At 58.2% G+C, this 25,072-nt stretch overlaps 1 protein-coding gene across 22 annotated transcripts in view; it reads left to right on the top strand.

Annotated features, from left to right (window-relative positions):
- HDAC7 (histone deacetylase 7) overlaps positions 1 to 25,072 on the top strand; it is an 80,236-nt gene that overhangs the window by 14,544 nt on the left and 40,620 nt on the right. For 18 of the 22 annotated variants that reach the window (XM_074530735.1, XM_074530729.1, XM_074530728.1 and 15 more), the window contains exon 1: positions 12,878 to 13,382. The exons of 2 other annotated variants lie outside the window; for them this stretch is intronic. In XM_074530735.1, the coding sequence (XP_074386836.1) occupies positions 13,331 to 13,382 (52 nt within the window). In that variant the 5' untranslated portion in view covers positions 12,878 to 13,330. Of the gene's footprint in view, positions 1 to 4,824; positions 4,980 to 12,877; positions 13,383 to 25,072 lie in introns of those variants that run through there. 2 more of the 22 variants (XM_074530746.1, XM_074530748.1) reach the window with 2 other exon arrangements.

Here is a 25,072-nt window from a genome sequence, read left to right as displayed (position 1 = left end):
CGGGGGGATCCGGACATCGAGAGAGAGCCCGGGGGGCTCCAGGATCTGAGAGACCTTGAGGGGCTCCGGACCTTGAGAGACCCAGGGGGAATCCGGACCCGGTGAGACCCCGAGGGGCTCCGGACCTTGAGAGATCCCGAGGGTCTCCTGACATGGAGAGACCCCTGGGGGTTCCTAACCCGGAAAGACCCCGGGGGGCTCCGGACTTTGAGAGACCCAGGGGGAATCCAGACCCAGAACAAGCCTCCCACCCCCAGCATCGCCCCTTTCCCTCCCATCCCCGTTCTCTTTGTGCAGCAGTGGCAGCAGGAGGGTGAAGGAGGCAGAAGTGTGCTTATTTTTATTTTTTACTCTTTTTTTTTTCTGAAGTTGACGGTTCCTCTTTGCAGCGCTGTGGTTTCACGCCCTGCTGTGGCAGCAGGACATGGGGGTATTTTGGTAGGTTTTATTCAAGGAGTGTCTATTTAAAACAAACTTTTGGGTGGCTGAGCACATGTTACCCCTCAGTTCAAAGCAGAGGACGGGGTTCATGGGGAAATGGGGTGTTGGTGGCAGCCCCCCAGAGCCACTTGGGCTGTCTGGAGGTCTCCAAGTCCCCACGGAGGGTGGACCCACCGTGGCATGGGTGGAGGTGGGCCAAGACAAGGAGAAAACCCATTTATTATTCAAGTTCCTGTAAGCAGAGTGTCTGCACGCTCCCAGATTTGCATTGAAATAGGAATAATTTGACTTTTACTGAATGAAAGTTGTGAAGTTCGAATGCTCAGTGGTGGCTTTGCTGCCGTGCCTGGTGTTTCCAGGCAAGATGCAGCTGGGGCTGAAAACCACCAGGAGTGGGCTGATGCTTGTCCAGCATAGCCAGGACCTGCTCAAAGCTGCTTTAGCCCCATTTCCTTCTCTCAGAGCCATGCTGAGCCCCTGCGATGTGACACAAACCCTTTGGTGCTCAGGAGCTGTCTCCTCCCGTGTGTTGCCCAACACAGGGTGTGAGCTGTTCCTCTCCTTTCATCCATCAGCAAATAAAAAAGGCACCGAGCTCCCTTGTGCCCCAATCAGCAACTCGCCCACCTGCCATCCCATCCCATCCCATCCCATCCCATCCCATCCCATCCCATCCCATCCCACCCCACCCCACCCCACCCCACCCCACTGCTGAGCCTGGCAAGATCAGCAGCTTGGCCTCCAAGCACCCCAAATTCTGTCCCCAGCAGGGAAAAAAATAGAAGGGAAAAAGGAGAAAGCCAGTGCTGGGAAGGTGGAGGTTGGGAGGAGCATGGTAATCCCTGCCTGGGCACCAGGTGGGCTCTTGGCACAGGTTTGGTGAAGTCTTTTGGCAGGGGGATGCCAGGCAGTGCCTCCAGTTCAGCATCCAGGTGTTCTCCTGGTCACCTCTGCCCACTGTGGGGAACCTGGGCAGCTCCCTGATCCCAGGGCTCCAGCTCCATCAGCTCCCTGTTCTCAGGGCTCCAGGTGGGTCAGGTCCATCAGCTCCCTGTTCCCAGGGTTCCAGCTCCATCAGATTCCTGTTCCCAGGGCTCCAGCTCCATCAGCTCCCTGTTCCCAGGGCTCCAGGTGGGTCAGCCCCATCAGTTCCCTGTTCCTGGAGCTCCAGGTGGGTCAGGTCCATCAGCTCCCTGATCCCAGGGTTCCAGCTCCATCAGATTCCTGTTCCCAGGGCTCCAGGTGGGTCAGCCCCATCAGCTCCCTGTTCCCAGGGTTCCAGCCCCATCCGCTCCCTGTTCCCAGGGCTCCAGGTGGGTCAGGTCCATCATCTCCCTGTTCTCAGGGCTCCAGCTCCATCAGCTCCCTGATCCCAGGGCTCCAGCTCCATCACATTCCTGTTCCTGGGGCTCTGGCTGGGTCTGGTCCATCAGCTCCCTGATTCCAGGGTTCCAGGTGGGTCTGGTCCATCAGCTCCCTGATTCCAGGGTTCCAGGTGAGTCAGGTTCATCAGATTCCTGTTCCCAGGGCTCCAGGTGGGTCAGCCCCATCAGTTCCCTGTTCCCAGGGCTCCAGGTGGGCCAGCTCCATTCCAGGAGCTCTCTGGCTGCAGCTCCCCAAACTTCCCCCCTCTGGGGGTCCCTGAGAGGCTCCTGGATGGGGGATGAGTGCTGGGAGAGCTGCTGGGCACAGGGCTGCCCGTGCCCCCCGTGCCTGGGTCATTCCCTGGCACATCCTTGTGCCATATCCTGCCCTTTGGGAGGCCAGGCCAGCCCTGCAGACATCCCCAGCCTCGTCCTTGCCTTTTCCAGCTCTCTGCATGGCTCGGGAGCAGAGCAAAGCAGAGAAAAGCCTTAGGTGGCTTTTCTCCCATTTCCCACCCATTTTCTCCCATTTTCCACCCATTTTCTCCCATTTTCCACCCATTTCCCCCTCCTGGCAGCCCCAGGCCTTCTCCTGACCCTTGCCCACCCCTTGCACCAGGGCTGAGCCCCCCTGTTTGCCCTGGGGACGAGCCCGGGCAGCCTGGAGCGCCTTTGTCTGCCCCGCCGACGGTCGGAGGGTTGCACAACGCGCGGGGGTGAAGCTCATCCATCTCCACGGATCAAAATAACCCCGTCCTTTCTTTCTTCCTTTCTTTCTTCTCTTTCCCAACCGGCAGCGGGTTCTGCAATATCCCCTGCCTGGCACGGCAGAGCCCCGCCTGGCCGGGGAGGGAGGAGGGACTGCAGAAAGGGAAGCGGTGCCTCCTTTTCCAGGCTAAAAATACCGGCTGTGCTTCCAAAATAATCTCGGCTGGATGATCTCCATTGCCCCCCAAGGGCTGCTGAAATTCCCCGGTAATTCAGCCCGAGCTCCTCATCCTCATGGAGGAAGGTCTCGGTGGGATCTGTTTGCTCTTGGGGGCAGGTTTGGCTCTTGGTGTTCACAGAATTTTTGAATGGGATTTCACTGGGATTGGTGGGAGAAGCTGCTCCTCCTCCTACTGCTTCTATTTCAAAATGGGATTGGGAAAAATTCACAGATTTCAAAGCTGAATACAGGGACCAGGAAAACTCTGGTTTTCCAGCCCATCCCAAATCTGATCTGTTAATTTGTAGGGGAAAACCACAGGTTTCCTCCAGGCTGTGCTGGGGTACATTCCCATGGGTTGTGGTGTGGTTTTTGGGGGTGCCCTGTGCAGAGACAGAGCTTGGACTCGATGATCCATGTGTCTCCCTTCCCACTCAGGCTGTTCCATGGTTCTTTTCCATGATTCTGCACCAGAATTGAATGATCTGCAGGAATTCTGGGGCTGGCTGAGCCCAGCTTGTCCTTCCTGATGAGTTTGAGCCTTTGGAATGATGAATTTGAGGGAATTCAGGGCACTGGAGAGCAGAAAGAGCTCGGTGGGGAGGTTGAATCTCCTCCTCCAGCTGCTGTTCATGGAATGGTCCCCAACACTCACCTCTGGTTGGCTCCACTCAGTAATATGCAAATTTATGCAGAGCGGGGCCCGCTGGGACTTAGTTGTGAAGTTATTGACGGGTCTCGGAATGAGCTGTTAGTCACAAAAACCTTGTCAGGGCAATTTAGGTGTTGCTGGGGCTCTGCAGGGACCAGGGCTGAGACTTCTGGTGCTATTTCCCAAATCAGAGAGGCATTAAGCGTAACCTCGGTAATTCTGAATTATTTATAACAAGCTGCTGTCACTGCTCTGGACTGAACTGCCCGGTGCTGTTTGAGGGCTGGGCCTCTCCTCATGTGAGGTTTCATTGTGGATCAGCGAGGCTTTGGAAATGAAAGGGAAGGAAAGGCTGGCCTTGAAGAGAACAGACATGAATTAAAGTGAAAGAGAAAGCCTTGGAGGTGGGTGAGATGCACCCTGAAACCTCCCAGCTTCAGCAGGTGCCGAAAATAACCACTCTGTAAGCAGGGTTACGAATGTGCCGGCCCGTGAGCTCGATGTGTAACTTCCCAGAGCTGTTTTGGTATCACAAAAGCGAGCAAAATAACTCAGCAAAAGCACATCCCTGCCCACCCGTGTTTCGGTGCTGCCTCACTGCACCCACTGACCCCGGAGACTGCGGGGCTGCAGCTGAGCAGGGCTCCTCACCCCAGGGCAGGGCTTTGCTCAGAGTCTGAAATGATTTCTTCCTTGGAAAGGAGAAGTGTGACTCCGTGGTTGGAGAATCCCCCCGTGCTTTGGAGTTCCTGGAAAAGCAGCTGTTCCCTCGCTGAGGAGCTGCTGCCCCGCTGGCAGCGAGGGAACCTCGGGGTCTCGTTGGGCTTTTGGGCAGGATTTGAAGCCCGTGAGCACAGGCACCTCCCTCCTTGGCTCTGGACTTGGTTCCGTTTGTTTCTTTGTGGTGTTCAGCTCCCTTGGTCACTGTGTGGTGATGCTCCTGCCTGTCCTTGCTCAGCTCATTCCACGGGATGTTCCCTCTCTTCTGTGCTCTGCTCATCCCAGTGATGTTCCCAGTGTCCTGTTCTCAGTGCATCCCACGGGATGCTCTCTCTTTCCTGCCCCCGGTTCACCCCCGCTCGCCCCGGTGCAGTGGGAGCTGCCCCGTCCCGGCCCCCGGGCGATGAGGAGCCCGGGCAGGGAGCGGGACACCTGGAACGGGCAGGTGCCCGGTGGAAACGCTCAGCTCCAGCTCGGTGCCCGGAGCTCTCCCCCGGCTCAGGTTCTGCCGCCCCTCTCCCAGCACCGCCACCACCCGGGATGGACGGGCTCGGGGCAAAGTTTGGCACCCAGCGATTCCCGCTGCCCGGGTCTCTCCAGCCGCTGGAAGTCGCCGCTCCCGGTCCCTCGTGTCGCGGAGCTCCGACCCGGAACGCGCCGCCCGCCCCCGGCCCGTCCGGTCCCGGCCCGTCCCGTCCCGGGGGCGGAGCGGCACCGCCCGCAGCTCCCGCCGGGGCCGCCCCGCTCCGCCCGCCCGGTTCCGGAGCGGCGGCGCAGGTGGAGCCGTAGCCCGCGGAGTCCCCGCGCGGCCCGGCCGGGGCCGCCCCCGCCCAAGGACGCTCCGGCATCGCCTCGGCCCCGCCGCCAGCACAAGGTACGCACCGGGACACCGGGATGAGGGGACACCGGGATACCGGGACAAGGGGACACCGCGGTGGCAGTCCCGGGTCTGTCACCCCCGGGGGTTTTGGGGTCCCGGCTCGGCTCCGTTCCCCGCTCCGCTCGCCCCCTCCCCAGGTGTTTCGCCCCCTGCTCCCGCAGCCCCCGGGGCTGGCGGGCTCCTGGAGCGGGGTGGGCTGGACGGGGAGCGCCCATCCCGGGGGTGCCCGGTCCCGGCAGTGCCTGCCCGGGGTGTGCAGCTCCAGCCGGGGCTCGCTGCGGTGGCGGTGACCCCGTACCGAGGGACAGCTCTGGTTAGGGCTGTCACAGGGACCGGGGGTGCTGTGCCGGTGCCGGGGGAAGCTTCGGGGGATGGCGACCCGCTGAGCGGCTGATGCAGGCGGTGTCCCCTGGAGTGCGTGCGTGCGGCTGCGGGGCTCAGCCTGGAGTGAGGGAGGGAGCTCGGGCTCACGAGTCCCGCGGACCCGCGGCTGCCTTGGAGAGCAAGTGCTCAGATGTGGCAGAGCCGAGCCTGTGGTTTGCTGGAATGTTTTTGTGCTGATCCGGTTGCCTTTCCCTTCGGAAGGGCCGGCGGTGCCTGCACGGAGTGCGAGGGCAGAGGAGCAGCAGCAATGCTGGGCTTGCATTTGCTGCATTTGCTGCAAGGGCACCTCCCTCTCTCCAAATACCTTGTGGGAAAAGGATGTGCGCTGGGAAAAGAGCTGTGGCTGCCTCAAATACCCCGGAGCCGCCTGGCAGAGCCACGAGCCAGTGCAGCCCACAGATCTGTGAGCCATCCAAGGTTTGCCCGGTGCTGGCAATCCCTGGGCTCCCAGAAAGCAGCTGCCCACACTTTTCTCCACGGTAAAGGTGTTATCTGTGCTCTGAGGCTTTGCTGAGTAATGGGATGCTGGGAGGAGGTGTGGGATGTGCTGGACACGCTGGGCCAGGAGGGAGGAGGTGTCACTCAGGCACAGGGAGGGCAGCGAGTGGCCGCAGGGTTTGGATTCTGCCGTGGTGCTCTCAGACAGGATGAGCTGCGAGCGGTCCCGGCCCGGGTTTGTTCCAGCAGACAGGGCCCCGGGAGGATGAGGAGGATGGGGAGTGTGGGCCCCGCTCCGAGGGTCCGGATGCAGCCTCTGAGCAGATGTTTGCAGAGGCTTCCAGCCTGAAATCTCAGCCTTTCTCAGGGGACCTCAGGCGCTTCCTGGTCTGCAGAGAGGGTCGGAGGATTTCAGCACTTCCTACTCTCTGCCTGATGCGAGCAGGAAGTGGGAGCACGAAAATGGCAGCAGAGGCTCTGGCAGTGGGGCTGGAAGCTCAGCAGGGAGCGTGTGGGGCGGTGACACCTGTCCTGAGCGGGGTCCTGAAGCCTTCAGGTGTGTCCTTTGGGCAGGGCCAGGTGCCAGTGGCAGGGCTGGTCCCACAGTGAGTCCCATCCTGCGGCTCAGGGATGGAGCTGAGCGTGGACAGGCGCAGGCGAGCGTGTCTTTTCCTGCAGTTATTAAATGGCTTCATTGGGAACCTCCCCGGGGCAGGGAGAGGCTTTGGCTGGGTGCTGGCTGCTCTGCTGGGCTGCTCTGAGCTGGCAGGGGCGTTTCAGTGCGACACTGTGGAGTAGCAAAGGGAGAAACTCCACATCCTCCTGTGACTGGGGGCCTGAATTTGAGTTGAGATGGGGAATTTGGGTGGCTGGAGCACAAATGGCTGGTCCTGGCTTCTGTGTTCACATTTGGCTGGATGGGGATTGGAGTCGGGACCCAGCTTCCATCAGGGGCTGGAGGCTGGTGGCTCAAAGCCTCTGGAGGCTCTGGGGGTGTGAGTGTCCACATCAATGGCTTTGGGATGTTTGATGCCAAAAAGTTCCCCCACCATGGGACACTGGGGTGGGAACAATTCTGGGGAAGCTGAAAGGCAGCGCTGCAAAACTCAGAACCATTTAGAAACTGTTGAAAGAAAAATGAGGCTTGAAAACGTCAGTTGTAAGGAGACCTTGTGTGTTTGGAGTCCGTGGCTCGGATTTTCAGGCTTTTTCCTGTTCCAGCAGTGGGACACAATGGCATACGTGCTTTTTCAGCGAGTCTGGGAAATCCTGCAATCATGGGTTTAACAGCTGGGACCTTGAGGAGGGGAAAAAACAAACAAGTGTGTTGGCAAGGCTCCGAAAGCAGGCAGCTCCTTGTGCCCCGCTGCCCGACTGCAGCAGGGGAGGTGGCGAATCTCCTCTTCCATCTCTGGTTCAGACATCAGACCTGAGTTGTTCTGATGTGATTTATTGCCTTTTGATCTCCATCCAGCGCCGTCGCTGCTCTCCGGGACAGCTCAGGAGGGAGGTGAGTCAGTCCCGGAGCTGGAGCTGCCGTGGCTGCCTCATCCCCTTGCTATGCTCCCCCAGGGCAGGAATGCATCCGTCCCGTTCAGGCTCTGCCGGCTCCCCATTAACAGCTTCTCTGCTGACTCGGGTGTCGCTGCCGAGCCGGGGAGGGGACACAGGGCCACAGCAGCGTGTCCTGCCCGTCCCGAGTGGGTGCCCGGCTGGGGCATCCCCTGCGAGCTCCTGCCTGGCACTGCCGGTGCTGCTCTGCGGCTCTGAGTGCCCTAAAACACCTCGGGGAGCTTTGCTGGGAGCAGCCCCCGATGTTTTCCTGCCTTTGTTGGTGCCCTCACACACGGGGTTCATTTCTGGTCACCCCACGTTCCCCTGCTTGGACCGGCTGCTCTGCTCCAGGTGCCCTTCCCGACGGGCAGGGTTTGTTGGGGACAATTCTGTCACTCGGGGAAGGTCTGAATTGGCATGTTTGTTGTTTGATGTGATGGAGCCACGAAGCTTCCGAGGGGTGGCCAGAGTTCAGGGGTGTGCAGGGCGGGTAAACGTTCGCTTTTCAGCACAAAAACCCGGGTCTCGTTAAGCCCAGCCAAGGAAGTTTAGGAGCAGACTGCAGGCGAGGGATTTGTTTTCTTTCTGTGTCCTGGAGAGCTCTGTCTTGCCCTGGAGCTGCCCGCCTTCCCGATATAGCAGCACTTGCTAACTCTGAATGAATGTGCCGAATTCCGGGTCCGGCCGCTTGCCTTGGAGCTTGGGCAGAGCCAGGAGGCCGGGTGGCACTGGGTGGCACTGTCCCAGCCTCCTGTCACTCTATAAACAGCCAACAGAGCCCGAGTGCCCGTTGGAGTGAGTTTGGAGCTTTCCCAGGCTCAGCGTGGAGGTGGCTCAGCGTCGCTGAGGTGGCAGAGCTGGGGGTGCCACACGTCCCTGTCACTGTGTCACCATCCCTGTCATTGTCCTTGTCACACTGTCCCTGTCACTGTGTGTCTGTCACTGTCCCTGTGTCACTGTCACCATCCCTATCATTGTCCTTGTCACACTGTCCCTGTGTCCCTGTCACTGTCACTGTGTGTCCGTCACTGTCCCTGTGTCACTGTCACCACCATCCCTGTCACTGTCCTTGTCACACTGTCCCTGTGTCCCTGTCACTGTCACTGTGTGTCTGTCACTGTCCCTGTGTCACTGTCACCATCCCTGTCACTGTCCTTTTCACACTGTCCCTGTCCCTGTGTCCCTGTCACTGTCACTGTGTGTCTGTCACTGTCCCTGTCACTGTCCCTGTGTCACTGTCACCACCATCCCTGTCACTGTCCTTGTCACACTGTCCCTGTCCCTGTGTGTCTGTCACTGTCACTGTGTGTCTGTCACTGTCCCTGTCGCTGTTCCTGTGTCACTGTCACTGTCACCATCCCTGTCATTGTCCTTGTCACACTGTCCCCGTCCCTGCGTCTCTGTCACTGTCACTGTGTGTCTGTCACTGTCCCTGTTGCTGTCCCTGTGTCACTGTCAGTGTTCCTGGGTCACTGTCACTGTCACCATCCCTGTCATTGTCCTTGTCACACTGTCCCTGTCACCGTGCGCTGCCTCTTGGGCAACATCTGAGGATGCTGAGGAAAGAGCCTTGAGTCAGCGCCACGCTGTCACCCAGGGAGGCCCCAGCAGGGAGGGGACACCCCAAGGGTGGGTCTGCATGGAGGTCCCGGCCCCACAGAGGGGCTGGAGTGGGGCAGTGGCCTCGCATCTGATCCCTGCACACATCCAGCCCAGCTTTGGGTTCATTTGTGATCCCTGCACACATCCAGCCCAGCTTTGGGTTTGTTTGTGATCCCTGCACTCACCCAGCCCAGCTTTGGATTCGTTTGTGATCCCTGCACACATCCAGCCCTGGTTTGGGTTCGTTTGTAATCCCTGCACACATCCAGCCCTGGTTTGGGTTTCTTTGTGATCCCTGCACTCATCCAGCCCAGCTTTGCTGATTTCCTCCACCTAAAACTTCATTCTCAAGGCCAGATGTGGTGTATAGTTGTTGGAAGGACAATTAGGATGGTGTTGGTGGGATTTTCCTGGGCTGCCCTGCCCCTCAGCTCAATTACAAACCCCCCTGACACCCGCATCCATCAGGGTTTGTCCCGTGAGCTGTTGGTGTCCAGGAGCAGGAACGGTGCCAGAGGGAGAATTGGCTCCTCCACAGGGCTGCATTGCAGAGCTGGATCAAAACACGGCTCCCAGCAGGGCCAAACAAACCCTGCTGAGCTGGGCACGCTGTGCCCCGTGCTGGAGGGTGGCACCAAAGGCAGGGAACAGGACAGAGGTGCAGGAACAGGGGGGGGCTCACACTGATCACCAGGAGAGCCTCGTTTCTCCTCATGGATTGAATTTTAACGTGTGTGGGGTGAACCTGGCAGTGGTGCTGGTCCAGAGCATCCTCCCAGTGCTTCCCTGGGTCCTCCCCTGTTTCAGGGGGTCATGTGCTGCTCTGAAAGATCACAGCGTGTCCAAGGAGCCTCTGGAGCGTCCTGCAGCCCTGGAAGTGCCCCAGAGCCGGGCAGTTCTCCTGGGAGGAGCAGCTCCCTGGTGCTGCAGGAAGGGGTCAGGATGGGGTGCTGGGGATGCTCTTGAGCCTCCAGGGAGGGAGGATCTGTCATGGAAGGAGGATCTGCCATGGGAGGAGGATCTGCCATGGGAGGAGGATCTCTTACAGAAGAAGGATCTCTCATGGAAGGAGAATCTCTCATGGGATGAGGATTTCCCCTAGAGAGAGGAGCTCTTACAGAAGGAGGATCTCTCATGGAGGGACGATCTCCCATGGGAGAAGGATCTCTTACAGAGGGAGAATCTGTCATGGAAGGAGAATCTCTTACAGAGGGAGGATCTCCCACAGAAGGAGAGTCTCTCATGGAAGGAGGATTTCCCCTAGAGAGAGGATCTCTTACAGAGGGAGGATCACCCATGACAGGAGGATCTCCCAGGGAAGGAGAATCTCTTACAGAAGGAGAATCTGCCATGGAAGGAGGATTTCCCATGGAGGGAGGATCTCCCACAGAAGGAGCATCTCTTGTGAAAGGAGGATCTCTCATGGAAGGAGGATCTGCCATAGATGGAGGATCTACCCTGGAAGGAGGATCTCTCATGGAGAGAGCATCTCTTACAGAAGGAGGATCTCCCTGGAAGGAAGATCTCCCATGACAGGAGAATCTCTTAGAGAAGGAGGATCTCCCATGACAGGAGAATCTCTTAGAGAAGGAGGATCTCTCATGGGAGGAGGATCTCTTGCAGAAGGAGGATCTCACAGAGGGAGGATCTCTTACAGAAGGAGGATCTCTCACAGAGGGAGGATCTCCCATGGAAGGAGGATCTCCCATGGAAGGAGGATCTCCCACAGAGGGAGGGGAGCTGCTGATGCTGAGGCTGCTTTTTCGTCAGCTGCTGTTGCGTAAGGGGAGCCTTGGGCAGCACAGAAAATGTGGAGAACTTCCTCGCACTGCTGGAGACAAAGCCAGGATCGCTCTCTCAAATTCTTCCCTCCTTTATGCTTTCCTGAACTTCAAGGCTCATGTAAATTCCCCAGGTTTGCTCAGGGCTCGATGCACTGATGATAACTCTCATTTGTAGCCTGGGGGTGCAATACAAAATTCTGACGATTTGCAGAATGCATTGTTTGACTTCCCAGGTGTTCTGTTCATTACCCAACTCACAAATTATTGCCATGAAAATTGAGTTTTAGAGAGAAACCTAAGTTAAGAACCTTTAAGCGCAATAACCGTCTTCACTTTTGCTCTGGCAAAAGTCACAAATCAGTTGTAACTTGGTTGAACCAAAAAAACTAATGCTAATGTTCAAATAATAGAAGAATCTCCTCAAATTGTTGAGCTTGCTGCTGTAGTTCAGGCTTTTCAGCTCTTTCCACAACCTCTTAATTTAATCCCAGGTTCTGCTTATGTTGCTAATGTAGTTAAGAGATTAGAAAAGTCAATTTTAAAGGACGTTAGCAATGACACTTTATACCGTTGGCTTCCATGTCTTTATACAACAATATAGAACTAATATTTTAGTTCTGTGTGCAATATAGAACTAATCCATATTTTGTTTCTCACATCAGAGGAACAAAATGGCATTTCCATCTCCCAGGATGGGCACAGAGTGCCGGGTCCCCATGCCAAGGGACAGTCCCTGGCATTGTCAGGGCCCTGTCGCCTGCTGCCACGGGGACAGCAGTGCTGGGACAATGGAGCTGCACGTTCAGCAGGTCTGTGCCTCGTGGTGGTTATGCAGCCTTTGGGAGCTGGGTTTAACTGGAAGGCCTGAATTGGCTGTCGCTGTCGGGGTGAGGGATGGAAGCAGAGGTGCCCTGTTCCCCCTCGTGCCCTGGGTGAGTTTTGGAGGGTGTTTTTAGAACAGACTGTTTGGGGAATTCAGCTATTTCATAGAATTGTGGGGTGGTTTAGGGTGGGAGGTGCCTTAAAGCTCATCCAATGCCACCCCTGCCATGGCAGGGACACCTTCCCCTATCCCAGAGTGTCCAAACCCCAATGTCCAACCTGGCTTGGGCACTGCCAGGGATCCAGGGGCACCCACAGCTTCTCTGGGCACCCTGTGCCAGGGCCTGCCCACCTTCCCAGGGAAGAATTTCTTCCTAATTAGCACTGTAGACTCTGTGCTGGTGACTTACTCCTGACAAAAGCCCAGGAAAAAGCACATTTCTGGGATGTGAGTGAGCTGGCAGAGCACAGGGGCATCACGAGGGATGGACACTCTGTGAACTGGCAGGGACTGGTTTCAGGTGCTGGGTTTGATCTGCGCAAACTGCAGCTTGTGTGTTTGTTTTCCCGGTATCTAAGAGTGCAGAGATCTCCCAGAATCGCCATTGAAATTTCCCTGCATTAATCTGGTTGCTGGTTGTTAACCAGGACCAGATCTTTCCACCCCACATCTGGTGGCTGGGTGCAATCCCAGCCTTTCCTTCCAGGGGTGAGCTGAGCCAGGAGCTTGAGGGGCTGCTTGGGCAGAGCTGGGATCTGGGATTTGGGATTTGAGATTTGGGCTTTGGGATTTGGGCTTTGGGATCTGGGCTTTGGGGTTTGGGATCTGGGATTTGGGGTTTGGGATTTGGGATCTGGGCTTTGGGATTTGGGATCTGGGCTTTGAGATTTGGGATCTGGGCTTTGGGATTTGGGCTTTGGGGGTGCTCGGGGTGCCTCAGTCCTGTCAGCTCCCTTTGAGCTCCTTTGGCCACAGCAGCACCTCTGCAATTCCTGCTCCATGGAGGTGCCTGGGCAGGCTGAACCTGTGGCAGCAGCCTGGGCTCGGGGTGGTTTGTGCTGGGGTTTGGCCTCATTCCATTGCGGAGAAGCCGCGGCCACGCTGGGCTGCAGATCTGCACTTCCCTCCGGGCTCAGCCCTGGGGATGCTCGGGGGGCTTTGGGGTTGGGGACGGCCCCAAAGGGGTCCCAGTGCTGCCCCTTGGGGCTGGGGGCTGTCACAGTGATGGCTTCCCCTAAGGGCGCTCCCATCAGCCCTACCTGCCGCGACCCGGCTCTGTCTCGGCGAGGTGAGAGTTGTTGTGCAGAGTTTCCTCTTTTATATCCTCTTATGTCACGCAGCCCCGGCGGCCGAGCCGCCCGAAATAGCTGCCAATCCCGGGAGGTTTCACTTCAAGCTCTCTATTCTTGGCTCGCCGGCGTTGCTCAGTCATGAGCTCAGGGAGCGCGGCGTGAGGAGCAGCAGGCAGTGCCATGCAGGGATCCTGGCCCTGTCCCAGGGTGGCTTTGAGGGGACAGCGTGGGCACAGCCCGGCTGGGCAGCTCTGAGGGACCCCGGCTGGCTGGGCATGCACTGAGGAGCCGCTCTGGGACGGGATGAGTCAGTTCTGAGAGGCTCCTCCACCGCCCCAGCTGCGTCTGACCCAGCTCGGCACGGCTCAGACGCTCTCCCCGCTGCTGAGGATGGGCTGGGCGGCAGGGATGAAGCAGAAGTGAACGTGGGATGCGGAGCTGCGGCTTCCCGGCAGCGGAACTCGCTGGATGTTCTCAGGCTTGGAGATCTGCACCGCGCTGGTGATGTTCAGCCCGTCCTGTAAGTGCCTCTCTCGTCGCTGGCTGTTTGTTCCTTCCCTGCACGGCCGTGAGCCCTGGTGGGGCTGGGGGAAGTGTGAAGGGAGCATCCTGAGGGATGCTCAGGGATGGAGAACAGGGCTGGGTTCGCTCCTGGGCCTGGGGTGGAGCTCTCCAGTGTCTGGTGGGCACCAGCAGGGCAGGCTCAGGGCACTGGGGGTTGATGCCCCATCTCAGGTCATTCTGCAGCCTTGGAGCCACAGGAGAGGAGCCAGAGCATCAGTCCCAGCTGCAGCAGCAGGCACAGGACAGGCTCCTCTGTCAGCTGCATTTTCTGGCCCCTCTGTCAGCTGCATTTTCTGGCTGTTTCAGAGTGTGCCCCACCAGCTCTGCTCAGATCTGGTGAAGGCACTGCCTGGGGGCATGCAGGAGTTGTGCTTCCACAGGACTTTGGCTGGTTTTGAAGGTGCTCCTTGGGAGGAACCTCATTTTCCAGACTTCCTTTCAATTCCTTTAACACTTTCAAACTCTCCTGCGTTTGATGCATTTCCACCCCGGCGCGGGTCATGCCCATCTTGGGGCACAGCCAGCATCCTGCCCTTGGGGGGATTCATGGCACCGAGAAAAAAGCCCTTTTGAGGGTGGGAAAGGTGCCGTGGTGGCTTTGGCCGGGCTGGGAGGTGCTCGGGGCTCTGTACGTGGGGTTGCTGGGGAGGGAGTGTTGTGTTCCGAGCTCGCATCCTGCCTGCGCTGCGGGGAGCGGTCACGTGTGCCCCGGGCCTTTGTCCTGCGCCTCGCTGCTTTTTTTAACATTTATTTTTAGGTGCTCTCTGGCTTCCTCTTCCTCCTGCGCCGCGCTGCGCTCCCTCTTTCTAACTCCCTCTTCTAGGATTGCTTTTTTGAGCAGTCAGTTCCTCCTTAAAGCCATTTTTGCAGGCCTTTGTCTGCGCTTGGGAGCCGGCCCAGTTTGGCGCTAGCAGCTGCTGGCTCCTCTGGGTAAGCAAGAGCAAATAAAGGTTTGCACTGAATGAATCATTTGAGCCTTATCTGTCCTTCCCAGTCGGGACAGCTGTGCAGCTCCTGCTGCAGTGCCTGGAGGGCACGGAGCTCCTCAGAAAGCTCCTCCTGCCACTGGCCAGCCTCATGGGTTTGTGCTGCTGATCCCAGGGCTGCCCCAGCAAATCCCTCCTGTCTCCATCCCATGCTTGGTTGGGAAGCTCCACTCTGGAATGGCTCCTTTTCCAGGAGGACTTGCTCCACTTGGCTGTCTCAGCCTCGTGGATGCTTTGGATGGTTTGGTCACTGGGTGAAAATGCGGAAGTGTCATGGTGGGATCCTTGTGATGGTGGGATCTTGGTTGTGGTGGGCTCCACATCATAGTGGGATCCATGTTGTGGTGGGATCCTTGTGATGGTGGGATCCATGTCATGGTGGGACCTTCATTGTGGGATCTTCATCCTGGTGGAATCCTGGTCGTGGTGAGATCCTGATCATGGTGGGATCCTCATCCTGGTGGAATCCTTGTGGTTGTGGGATCCATGTCATGGTGAGATCTTCATTGTAGGATCTTGGTTGTGGTGAGATCTTGGTCGTGGCAGGATCTTGGTCATGGTGGGATCTTGGTCGTGGTGGGATCCTCATGGTGGCAGGATCTTGGTTGTGGTGGGATCTTCATTGTGGGATCCTCATCCTGGTGAGATCTTGATCGTGGTGGGATCCTGGTGGTGGATGAGCTTTGAGGGCAGACAGGGTGTGTGGGGATGAGTTCCTGGCTTCCCCCGGGCTGTGGGACACAGCGTGGCACTCAGTGGCGTGGCTTTGCTGGTTTCAGAGGCCGGATTTGCAGATAAGTGGCCGTAGTTTAATAACAAGTAACAAATGTTTAATAACAAACATGGGAGGAGGGAGGGCACAAAGGCAGATAAAGCCTTGGGCTCGTGCCGGGGAAGTTTGGATCTGACACCAAGGTGAGGAGCTCGTGTTGGAGCCTGGGCACGGAGGGTTCCTGAGGGATGCCCTGGCAGCCAGCAGGGGCCTGGATCCCCTGGATCCATCACCCCTGGCAGCCCAGAGTGCCCCATGCCAGGCTGAGCAAACAGAGCCTGCGCAGCCCCACCAGGCTGGGGTGGAACCTGCTTTTCTCTATGGCAGAGCAGCTCTCTGCCTTTTACCACCAGTGTGCCCAGCCAGGGCCTGGCTCCTCTGCCCTTAACTCATTTTTTAGCCATTAGGTGGGCAAAAGTCCTGCTGGGTTTGTCCAGGCAGCGTTTGTGGAGCTGTGGGGTGGGCTGTGTTGTGATGCCTCATCTCCTGTGGTAAATCCATCCCTGGCTGTGCAGGGATGCTGAATGCCCCCTTCCCCCTTTATGGAGCTGCAGGCTCCATAAAGCGAGCAGGAATAATTCACCTGGATTAAACACCAATTTTCCTTCTCCTTCCGAGGCTCTGCCGCCGTAAACAGCCGCGGGCTGGGGTAGGTGAGCAGAGGCAGCGCGGCCCTGCCAAGGCCTCGTGTCCACAAATGACTAAATCCTGCCTGAAAAGTCAAAGTATGAAAACATTATTTTTTGGGTTTGGCTGAGCCTCGTGGATGGCTGGGATCGAGCCACCTTGGCTGCCTCTGGACACTGCCTGCGGCTCTGCCCACCTTGCAGCCAGAGAGGAGGGTGGAGGAAGGCTGGGGAGGGCATGGGGGACTCTGGCAGGGATTTGGGGGTGCCAATTGTCACCTGAGGGCTGGCCCTGAGGTGGATCTGTCACCCTGGGCTTGGAGCATGAGCAGGGCTGGACCTGCTGCTCTGCATCCCTGCTCCCAAATTGCTTCTCATTCCTGTGCTCCCATCTCAGGCTGCCCGGGCTGGGGAATTTCCTGCAGCTGGGATGGATAACACTGCTGTGGGGCTTTGGCTGACACTGCTGTGGGGCTTTGGGTGATGCTGCTGTGGGGCTTTGGATAACACTGATGGGAGACTTTGTCCCCTGATGATGTGGGGCTTTGGGTGACACTGATGTGGGGCTTTGTCCCCCACTGATGTGGGGCTTTGGATGACACTGCTGTGGGGCTTTGGATGATGTGAGGTTTTGTCTCCCATTGATGGATGACGCTGCTGTGGGACTTTGTCTCCCATCGCAGCCTCCCAGGGCAAGCTGAGCTCATTCCCAGCTCCTTGGGCTCCCACAGCTCTCACCCACTGGCAGGGTCAGTGCCTGGCTGGATCCCTGCGGGTTTGTGGGTTTGGGATCCCTGGTTTGGGATCCCTGCACCGTTCCCAGGTGCCCGGGGCCGCCGGCACAGGGCTGGCAGCCACCAGGCCCGGCGGTGAGACGCTGGTATGTGAGATGTAAACTCAATCCCAAAGTTTAGATTACAGCCCTGTGAAAAACATCAGCTCCCCTAAATGGAGCCCAGATGGTGGCGGAAGCCTCGAAGCCGCCGAGGGCCAGGAATTGCAGGAACCGTGTGAGCAAAGGACCTGGGGCCGTGGGGGAGGAGAGGGAGGGAGATGGGGCTGTGGCATGGAGGGTGAGATCCTAAACCACCCTGGTTCCTTGGAGATGGGGTTAAGGCATTGAGGGTCAGCTCCTAAACCAGGCTGGTTCCTTGGAGTTGGGGTTATGCAGGGACACGGGGCACCTGCAGGGATGTGGAGCACCTTAGGGACACCTAGCTCCTGTAGGGACACAGCACCTTAGGGACACAGAGCTCCTGTAGGGACACAGGGCACCTGGGACACCTCCAAAATCCCTGCAGGACTGAACTTCTGCTGAGTCTGTGCTTTTGGGTGGTGCCAAAAGCACCAGGTGGGAGTGAGGAAATGGGACATCGGGTGGGAGTGAGGAGCGGTGACTTTGATGTTCTTAGTGCAGTGTCAGCGCTGCACTCCCCACTTGAGAAAGGCTGAAAAAGCTGCAGGAAGGGGGCCCTGCCTGGCAGGTAGAGGTGATGGTGGAGCCCAGGCTGGTTGAAGGCAGAGCACACTCAATGCCTGGGCTCCTCTGGCAGAGCAGGAGCTGCTGCAGGCAGGGCTGAGCTGTGCTTTGTGCGTTGGCCTCGTCCCTCTTGCGTGAAACCATCCCGGTGACGCCACATCTGATCAGGGCTCGTGTCAAATCACAGCCCAGGAGTCCCTGGAGCAGCATCTGCAGCTGCCTCTGGCCCTGGCCAGGGCTCCACGAGTCTCGGTTGCTGCTCCTGCGGGTTCCTTGGCCGCCTCCCTGTTTGTGCTGCGAGCTGTGGATCTCTATCAGTGCCGATGACGAAGCCCTGAGAGCGAGCAGGGAACTGGGAGGGTTTGGATTGTTTTTGCCTTGGTGGGACCTTGCTGTCAGAGCTGCATTCTCGGGGTGTCAGCCTGCTTTAGTCACAGCATTGTGCTTGGGTGGAGGTTCTGTCCCAGCTGGGGCTGGGCTGGGTCTGCAGTGGGGACTGGGATGAGGAATTGGGTGCTGGCATGGGGGGACATCGGCTCCAGCACAGCCCAGCCCCTCACAGACGTGTCTGGGACGCGGTGCCAGGAGAGCCCAGAGGGTGCAGGGTGTGCCTGGGAGGGGCGCAGGGTGTAGGACGGGGCGCTGGCACATCTGGAGGTGGGACAGAGAAACTTGCAGAAGGATTTGTGGAGCTGGGGCGTGTGCTGGATCTGCACGGATCCCCGCGTCCTCCCTGCTCCTCCTGGGTCTCCTGGCGTGCAGAGATCCTTGCAGAGCCTCCCCACATTCCCTCTGTCCACGTGGCTTCTGTGGTCATCCCCCTGCAGCAGCTCTTGCACATTCCTGACCCTGGGAATGAGGGATGAGGCTTGGCCGGAGCTCTCCCACTGTCCAGCCAGCCTGACCCCACAGGCCAGCTCAGGGCAGCCGTTCCCATCCCCATGCTGGGATCTTTTTGGATCCCATGGATCTCCCAGTCATGGGGACACCCCAAAGAAAGATCAGTGAGATGAGCAAAGCTCCCAGAGTGACATCTCACCACAAAACCCGGTGGTTTTTGTTTTGTCAGATGACCCAAATTAACAGCAGGAACACTCTGACTTAGGTTGACTTCATGGCAGGGAGGAGGAATCCCACCCCAAAGGTCTGGCTGGGAATTGTGGCTTTCGTGCAGGACAAAAAGAGCTCCATGAGGCAAAGGCCGAGCAGGGAATTGGGTTTGGGGCTGGGTCGGTGGATTTGAGCCTGAATGGGGCAGGGGAGGCTCCAGGGAGGGAGGGTTTGTGCAGCCTGTGCTGCTGCTGGCTCGGGCTCCAGCTCTGGCAGGGCTGGGCTGAGAGGAGCAGCCAAACAGCTGGAGAGAGAGGAGGTGCAGCTCCGGGAGCCGGGCTGTGGGAGCTGATTGCTCTGGGAACATTCAAATGGGATTTGGATTTATCTCGCTGCAATCGTGGCCTCCATGGGGGCCTGCAAGGCAGGGGCTGTGCTCCTCGCTCCAGAGCCCTCCAAGGCAGGGATTCACCCAGGCAGGAATTCACCCAGGCAGGGATTCACTGTCCATGCCTTGAGGAGCAGCCACAGCCTCTCCAGAGCCCATCCCTCCCTCTGGATCCCCCTCTTTGGTGTCACCACCCAAAATCCCAAAAACCCACCAGGACTGGGAGAGGAATGACAATGGAGGAAGGTGGAGGAAGGTTCCCATTCCTGTGCTTCCATATTTTCCACCCCTCCACAGCAAAACCTCTCCCCTTGCAGGGGTTTCAGCATCACTCAGCCCTTTCTATGCCCGTCCCTGTTTGCTGCCAAGCTCTGCAGCCATTCCAACCCTCAGAGCTGAGCTTGGGCTCCCCATTTTCCCCTCCAGCAGCCCCTTCCACACCCTACACAGGATATTTTTGTTGGGTTGCAGGAGCCCTGGCAGTGGGATGGCAAAGCAGAGCTCCCTGCCAGGCTCTCAGGGTGGATAGACCAGCTTTTCTCCTTCCCTTATCACCCTGAGCTTCGGTGCACAGCTGCCCATCACAAGAGGGCTTTCCAGTTCTTGGCAGCAAGGGGAGAATCGTGGAATTGTTAAGGTGGGAAAAGATCTCCAAAATCACCAGGTTCAGCCTCTGAAGGGTGGGAGTGGCTGCAGGGGTTGGCAGCAAACAGCAAGGTTGAGTGATGCTGAAGGGGAAAGGTTTTTCTGTGGAGGGGTGGAAAATATGGAAGCACAGGATTGGTCTCCACCCCTCATCCATCTCCCAGCCCTGAGGGATTTTCAGGATCTTGGGGGAAGAGTTTGGGTCTGGTTTTGCAGAGAGGAGCCCTGGGATGCTCAAAACCAGCGAGGTTTTAAAAGATTTGCAAAGCAAACTGAAGTTGTTCTTGCCTCCCATTCCGTGGTGTGCCTTAAATCTTCTTGAGAAGGTTTTTAATTGGAGCACGCCACACTAAAAGAATAATCCCAGGTGTGAGAGGAGTCTGTCCCAGTTTAGCTGGAAATGTTCAGCAAGCTGGTGAAGTTATGCCAGATTCTCAAGGGGCATTTGGAAAATGCTCCCAGGGATGCACAGGGTGGGATTTTTGGTCTGTTTGTGCAGGGCCAGGGCTTGGACTGGATGATCCTTGTGGGTCCCTTCCCACTCAGAATATTCTATGATTCTGTGATTCTATGAAAACATTTGTTCCTGAAATTGGAGTCATTCCTGGGATTGCAACACCCAGGCTGTGTTTCCAATTAATCTGCTGAAGTCGTCATGTATTTCCAAGTGCATTGGCTCAGCAGAGAGAAATCTGGCGCTGGCTGGGGGCTGAAATGCCAGCTGGGATGTGCACGGAACGGGATGAGGGAATGGCCCAGGGCACCTGGCTGGGATCACGAGGGGCTCTGCTGGAGGGGGGACGAGGGCAGAGCCGGCTCCTCCTGGGGATGGAGCTGCCTGGAATTGTTGTGGAGGCACTGCCGGGTTTTTCCTGACCACTTCTGGTTCTGGGCGTGGGTTTTGTTGTGGGGAGGAGGGGAGGGGGTGCAGTGAGCTCTGCTCTGAGCATTCCCTGCCCCACATCCTTGTGAGGGAAGATTTTGGGGTGGCGGGGTGACCTGTGCACCCCAGCTCCTCCCAGGCCTGCAGGTTTGGTTTGGGAGCCGTCCCTGGGGTGCTGTGGGGGAGTTTTGGGGTCAGTTTTGGGGTTTGGAGCCGGCTTGGTTTGGGTTCCCCCTCCCTTTGCAGCAGCTGGATGTGACCCTGCCGCATTCCTCTCCCCTCCCCGGGGATTTGCTGAGGAACAAGGTTGGATCTGGAGCCGGGTCCCAGCTGGGTGGGAGCTCAGCGCAAACACGGAAAGGAAAGGAAAGGAAAGGCCGGGATTGCGTAGAAATCTTCCTTTTCCAAAAAAACGAGGTTCAGGATGAGGGCCCCCTCCCTCCCTCCCTCCGGAGCCAGCAGGGAAAGGGATGGGAGCAGGGAAAAGGAGCAGAGAAGGGATGGGAGCAGAGAAGGGGGATGGGAGAAGGGAAAGGGAGCAGGGAAAAGGGATGGGAGTAGGGAAAGGGAGCAAGGAAAGGGGATGGTAGTAGGGAAAAGGGATGGGGGAACAGGGAATAGAGATGGGAGAAGGGAAAGGGAGCAGAAAAAGGGGATTGGGGCAGGGAAAAGAGATGGGAGCAGGGAAGCGAGCAGGGAAAGGGGATGGGAGTAGGGAAAAGGGATAGGAACAGGGAAAAGAGATGGGAGAAGGGAAAGGGAGCAAGGAAAGGGATCAGAACAGGGAAAGGGGATGGGAACAGGGAAAAGAGATGGGAGAAGGGAATGGGATGGGAGAAGGGAAGGGGTCAGTGCTAGGAAAGGGTGAAGGGAGCAAAGAAGGGGTCAGGGAGGCTCAGGGCGTCTCCTGCCCTGGGGTCAGGGCTGGCTCTTCCCTTTCTGGGGAACCCTGCGAGCTGCCTTTGGAGCGGGGCTGTGCCGGCTGCGGGGACTTTGGGAAGCAGGGCAGGGATGGGATTTTCCTGCTGCAGCGCCTCCCTGGGAGCCGGGAAGCGCTGGCGGGGACGGGGGTGATGAGACAGCTCCCAAACTGGATCGGGGCCGTTCCCAAGTGCGAGGGCAGCGCTGGGGCAGCGCGGGGAGCGCCGTGCAAGCCTGAGCACCCTCCTCAAGCCCAAATCCCGAACAAAACCCGGGAGAGCAGGGGGAAGAAGAGTTTTCCATAGATCTTTAACGCTGCAGTGAGCCAACATCATGAATTTCAGGATTCTGTTCAAACTTCCCAAGTTCCCCATCCCGAAATAGAGCTCTCCCCGTGGCTGGGCTCGGAGAGGTCCCTGCTGTGTCGTTTTCCAGCAGGGAGGATGTGATCTTTCTATATTTGCTTGCAGGACAATAATACTGATGGTTTCTATTTTTAACCCGTCAGCAGGGCAGAAATGCACTTGGGAATGTTCGGGGAGCGGAGCAGCTCAGACAGGGCCTGGCCCCACTTTTGGGCCACTAAAGAGGGGCCAGGCTGTGCAGGGATGGTCCCCCTGCCCCGGGGGGCTCTGGGGGTGGTGGCAGGAGCAGGGACAAGTGGCACCATCCATCCTCTCACTTCCCTCCCTCTGCAAGTGTGGCTCTGTGCTGCTCACCCAGCTATTGCCACTCCCGAAATCCCAGCCTTAAACCACCTCAGACCTTGAAAACATGTCTGGTTTTGGGGTGCTTTAAAACAAAAACACCTTCTGTCACCACCTTGATCGTGCAGAAGGGCTGCAAGTGATAACTTGCTCTCCCAGAGCCCTCAGAAATGGGAGGTGAGTGCCAAAACGGGCACCGACTTGAGTGGCAGCCCCAAATTTGGGGGCTGATTGGTGGCTCGGAGCTGTTCTGCTGCTGCCACCCTGCCCTGCTGGGCTGCCGTCAGCAGCGTCCTCGCAGGCCGGCCTTGCGTGGGTCCTCGCAGGCTGTTCCAGCTGCTGACGTGAGCCGCAGCAGCTGAACTCGTGCACCTCCCATCTGGAGGAGAAAATTGGGATTTAGGGCGGAACCCGCTCCCCGGGGGCTTCGTTTCACCCTCAGGGCTGGCTCTGGAGAAAGCATCCTCTGCCATTTGGGTCTTTGGGTTTTCTCCCTGCAGTGGAGAACGCTGCCAGGCTTTTGGGGTGGGCTTTGTGCTGCTGTGAAGTCGCTGAGGCCGAGCAGTGACCACGGTGGATTTCGTACTGAAATCCCAAATGCCCACCTTGTGCGGGGTCCTGGGTGAAGGTGGACGGGGCAGTTTGGGTTTGGGGGTTCTGGGTTCCTTTGGGGGTTCTGGCTGTGCTCTGGGGGTGCTGCAGCTGCCCGGGCTGGGTAAAGGTGGATGGGGCAGTTTGGGTTTGGGGGTTCTGGGTTCCTTTGGGGGGCTCCTTTGGGGGTTCTGGTTCTGCTCTGGGGCACTGCAGCTGCCCGGGCTGGGTGAAGGTGGATGGGGCAGTTTTGGGGGTTCTGGTTTCCTTTAAGGGATTCCTTTGGGGGTTCTGGCTGTGCTCTGGGGGCACTGCAGCTGCCTGGGCTGGGTGAAGGTGGATGGGGCAGTTTTGGGGGTTCTGGGTTCCTTTTGGGGGGCTCCTTTGCGGGTTCTGGCTCTCTCTGGGGCACTGCAGCTGCCTGGGCTGGGTGAAGGTGGATGGGGCCGTTTGGGTTTGGGGGTTCTGGTTTCCTTTGGGGGGCTCCTTTGGGGGTTCTGGCTCTCTCTGGGGCGCTGCAGCTGCCTGGGCTGGGTGAAGGTGTCTGGGGCAGTTTTGGGGGTTCTGGACTCCTTTGGGGGTTCTGGCTCTCTCTGGGGCACTGCAGCTGCCCAGGCTGGATGAAGGTGAATGGGGCCGATTGGGTTTGGGGGTTCTGTGTTCCTTTGGGGGTTCTGGCTCTCTCTGGGGCACTGCAGCTGCCCGGGCCGCTCCTGGCCGGACAATGGGCGGAAGAAGCCGGGCCCTGCGCGGCTCCCGCGGCCGCTCCCGGGCTATTTCCATCGCATTGTCCCCAGCGCAGGAAGGATGTCTCCAGCCTGCTTCCTCTGTGCCTCAGAGGGATGTGGGGCGGGCAGGGAGAGCAGGGGATTTGTTGTGCAAGAAGCTCAATTGCTGCTCCTCGAAGCTCCTCTGGCTGAGTAGGGAGGGGAAGGTCTCATCCTGCTCTGTGGTGGAGAATTACAGCCATGAAAGGGGGTTCTGGGTTTTGGGGGTGTTTTCAGTGTGGAAAGGGCTCAGATGGTGACAAGAATGCTGCAAAGCCCCTCCTGGGTTTTTGCACGGTGGTGGGACAGAGCTGAGGCTCCTCACTGCAGCTCCAACGTGCCAGGAAGTGAAAGTAGAATTAATTAAGACGGGAAATGATCTTAATTTGTTCTGGCTAAATCCCTCTAGCAGCAATAAACCCCAAATATCTGAAGCAAAGCTCTCTGTGGGGGCATGGCCCTGCCTCAGAGGTGGCTGTGACGGATCTCTGGGGTTTGTTGGGGTGGCAGAGCCTTTCCTGGGGCTGTTGGTGCTTCCTGCAGGAGCCAGGCTGGGAAATGCCCATCCCTGCCTGGCCTGGGTACCCTGGGACAGCCCCAGGAGTCCAAACCCAGCTCTCGCATGTGCTGGCATCCAGTCTGCCCTGGGACAGCTCCAGCTGATTTTTCCATGGGGGAGCAGAAAGCTTTAAGGATCCCTTTTGGCTTTTTCACTTGTCCCACAGGGGATGGGATGGAGCAGGGCTGATTTACCCTCCCCAGGCAGCAACTTGGTCCCTGGGACTCCCTCCCTACCCTATCCCAGAGCTTTGTGACAAACCCAGGGTCAGGGCCAGCCCCTGTGACCTGCCAGGAACGCCAGGAGCTCGCGGATTTTGCTGTTGACAGGAGGTGTCTGGCACTGCCAGGGTGATGGAGCGACGCCTTGGTGGCATTGAGGGAAAATCTCGGATGGGCTGCGGCCTCATGGGGGACCCTGGGCCTTGGGGTGATGTTCTGGGGCTGGGGTGATGTTCTGTGTGGTTTAAACCTCCTCAGTGTGTGTGTCCTGGCCCTTTTGGGGTCCCCAGAGGAGGAGGGATGGTGCTGAAGGAGGAGGGGATTGGACACTCCATGCTCTCCCTTCTCCCAGGTTTGGGGCTCTGGAGGAGCAGCAGTTCCATAACCAGCTTCCAAGTGATGCTGGAGGAGCTGCTGCAATGAAATCCCACTTCAGGTTGGCGTGGAAGCTTTTCCTCATAATTTTAAAATACCAGTGAGAGTGCAGGAGCAGCTTCCTTAGATTATCCCATTCTTTATCTCATTCTGTGTTCCTGTTTGCAATGGGGAGAGGGTCCGGTGCTCCCCTCCAGGCCAGGGGGGCTGGAATGGGCACCCCTGGGAGCAGGAGGAGGGCAGCAATTGGGGCTGGGTGCTGATATTCACCGTGGCTTCCCCCGAGAGACCTCAGCATTTCCACCTGCTGCTGCTGCTGCTGCTGCCCGCCGCTGGCACCTGCCCGAGCCCACGCAAACCTCCCTGTTTATTTTGTCTAAAAGCAAAATATCCCCCAGAGGGGCGTGGGGGAAGGGATGCCCGCCGTGCCTTAATTGTACTTAATGAGCCTGATGAGGCCGGCTGCCAGCCAGGGCTCTGCCAAGGCTCGGTCTGGATCTGCCCGTGAGAACTGCAGGGAGTGGTGGCGGCCGCGCCCGGGACCGCCCGCACCGGGCACCCGGGAGCTCCCGGGGCTGGGGCTGCTCCTCCCATGGTCCTGGTGGCCACGGGGACCCCGAGGGGCTGCAGGGACACGATGCCATCCGTGGGTGAGTGTGCCAGGCAGGTGGAGGG

The sequence above is a fragment of the Zonotrichia albicollis genome, chromosome 33, assembly GCF_047830755.1.
Source record: "Zonotrichia albicollis isolate bZonAlb1 chromosome 33, bZonAlb1.hap1, whole genome shotgun sequence".
Classification (NCBI taxonomy): Eukaryota; Metazoa; Chordata; class Aves; order Passeriformes; family Passerellidae; genus Zonotrichia; species Zonotrichia albicollis.
The sequence above is the reverse complement of the archived record's forward strand: the minus strand, read 5'-3'. Positions and strand labels throughout refer to the sequence as shown.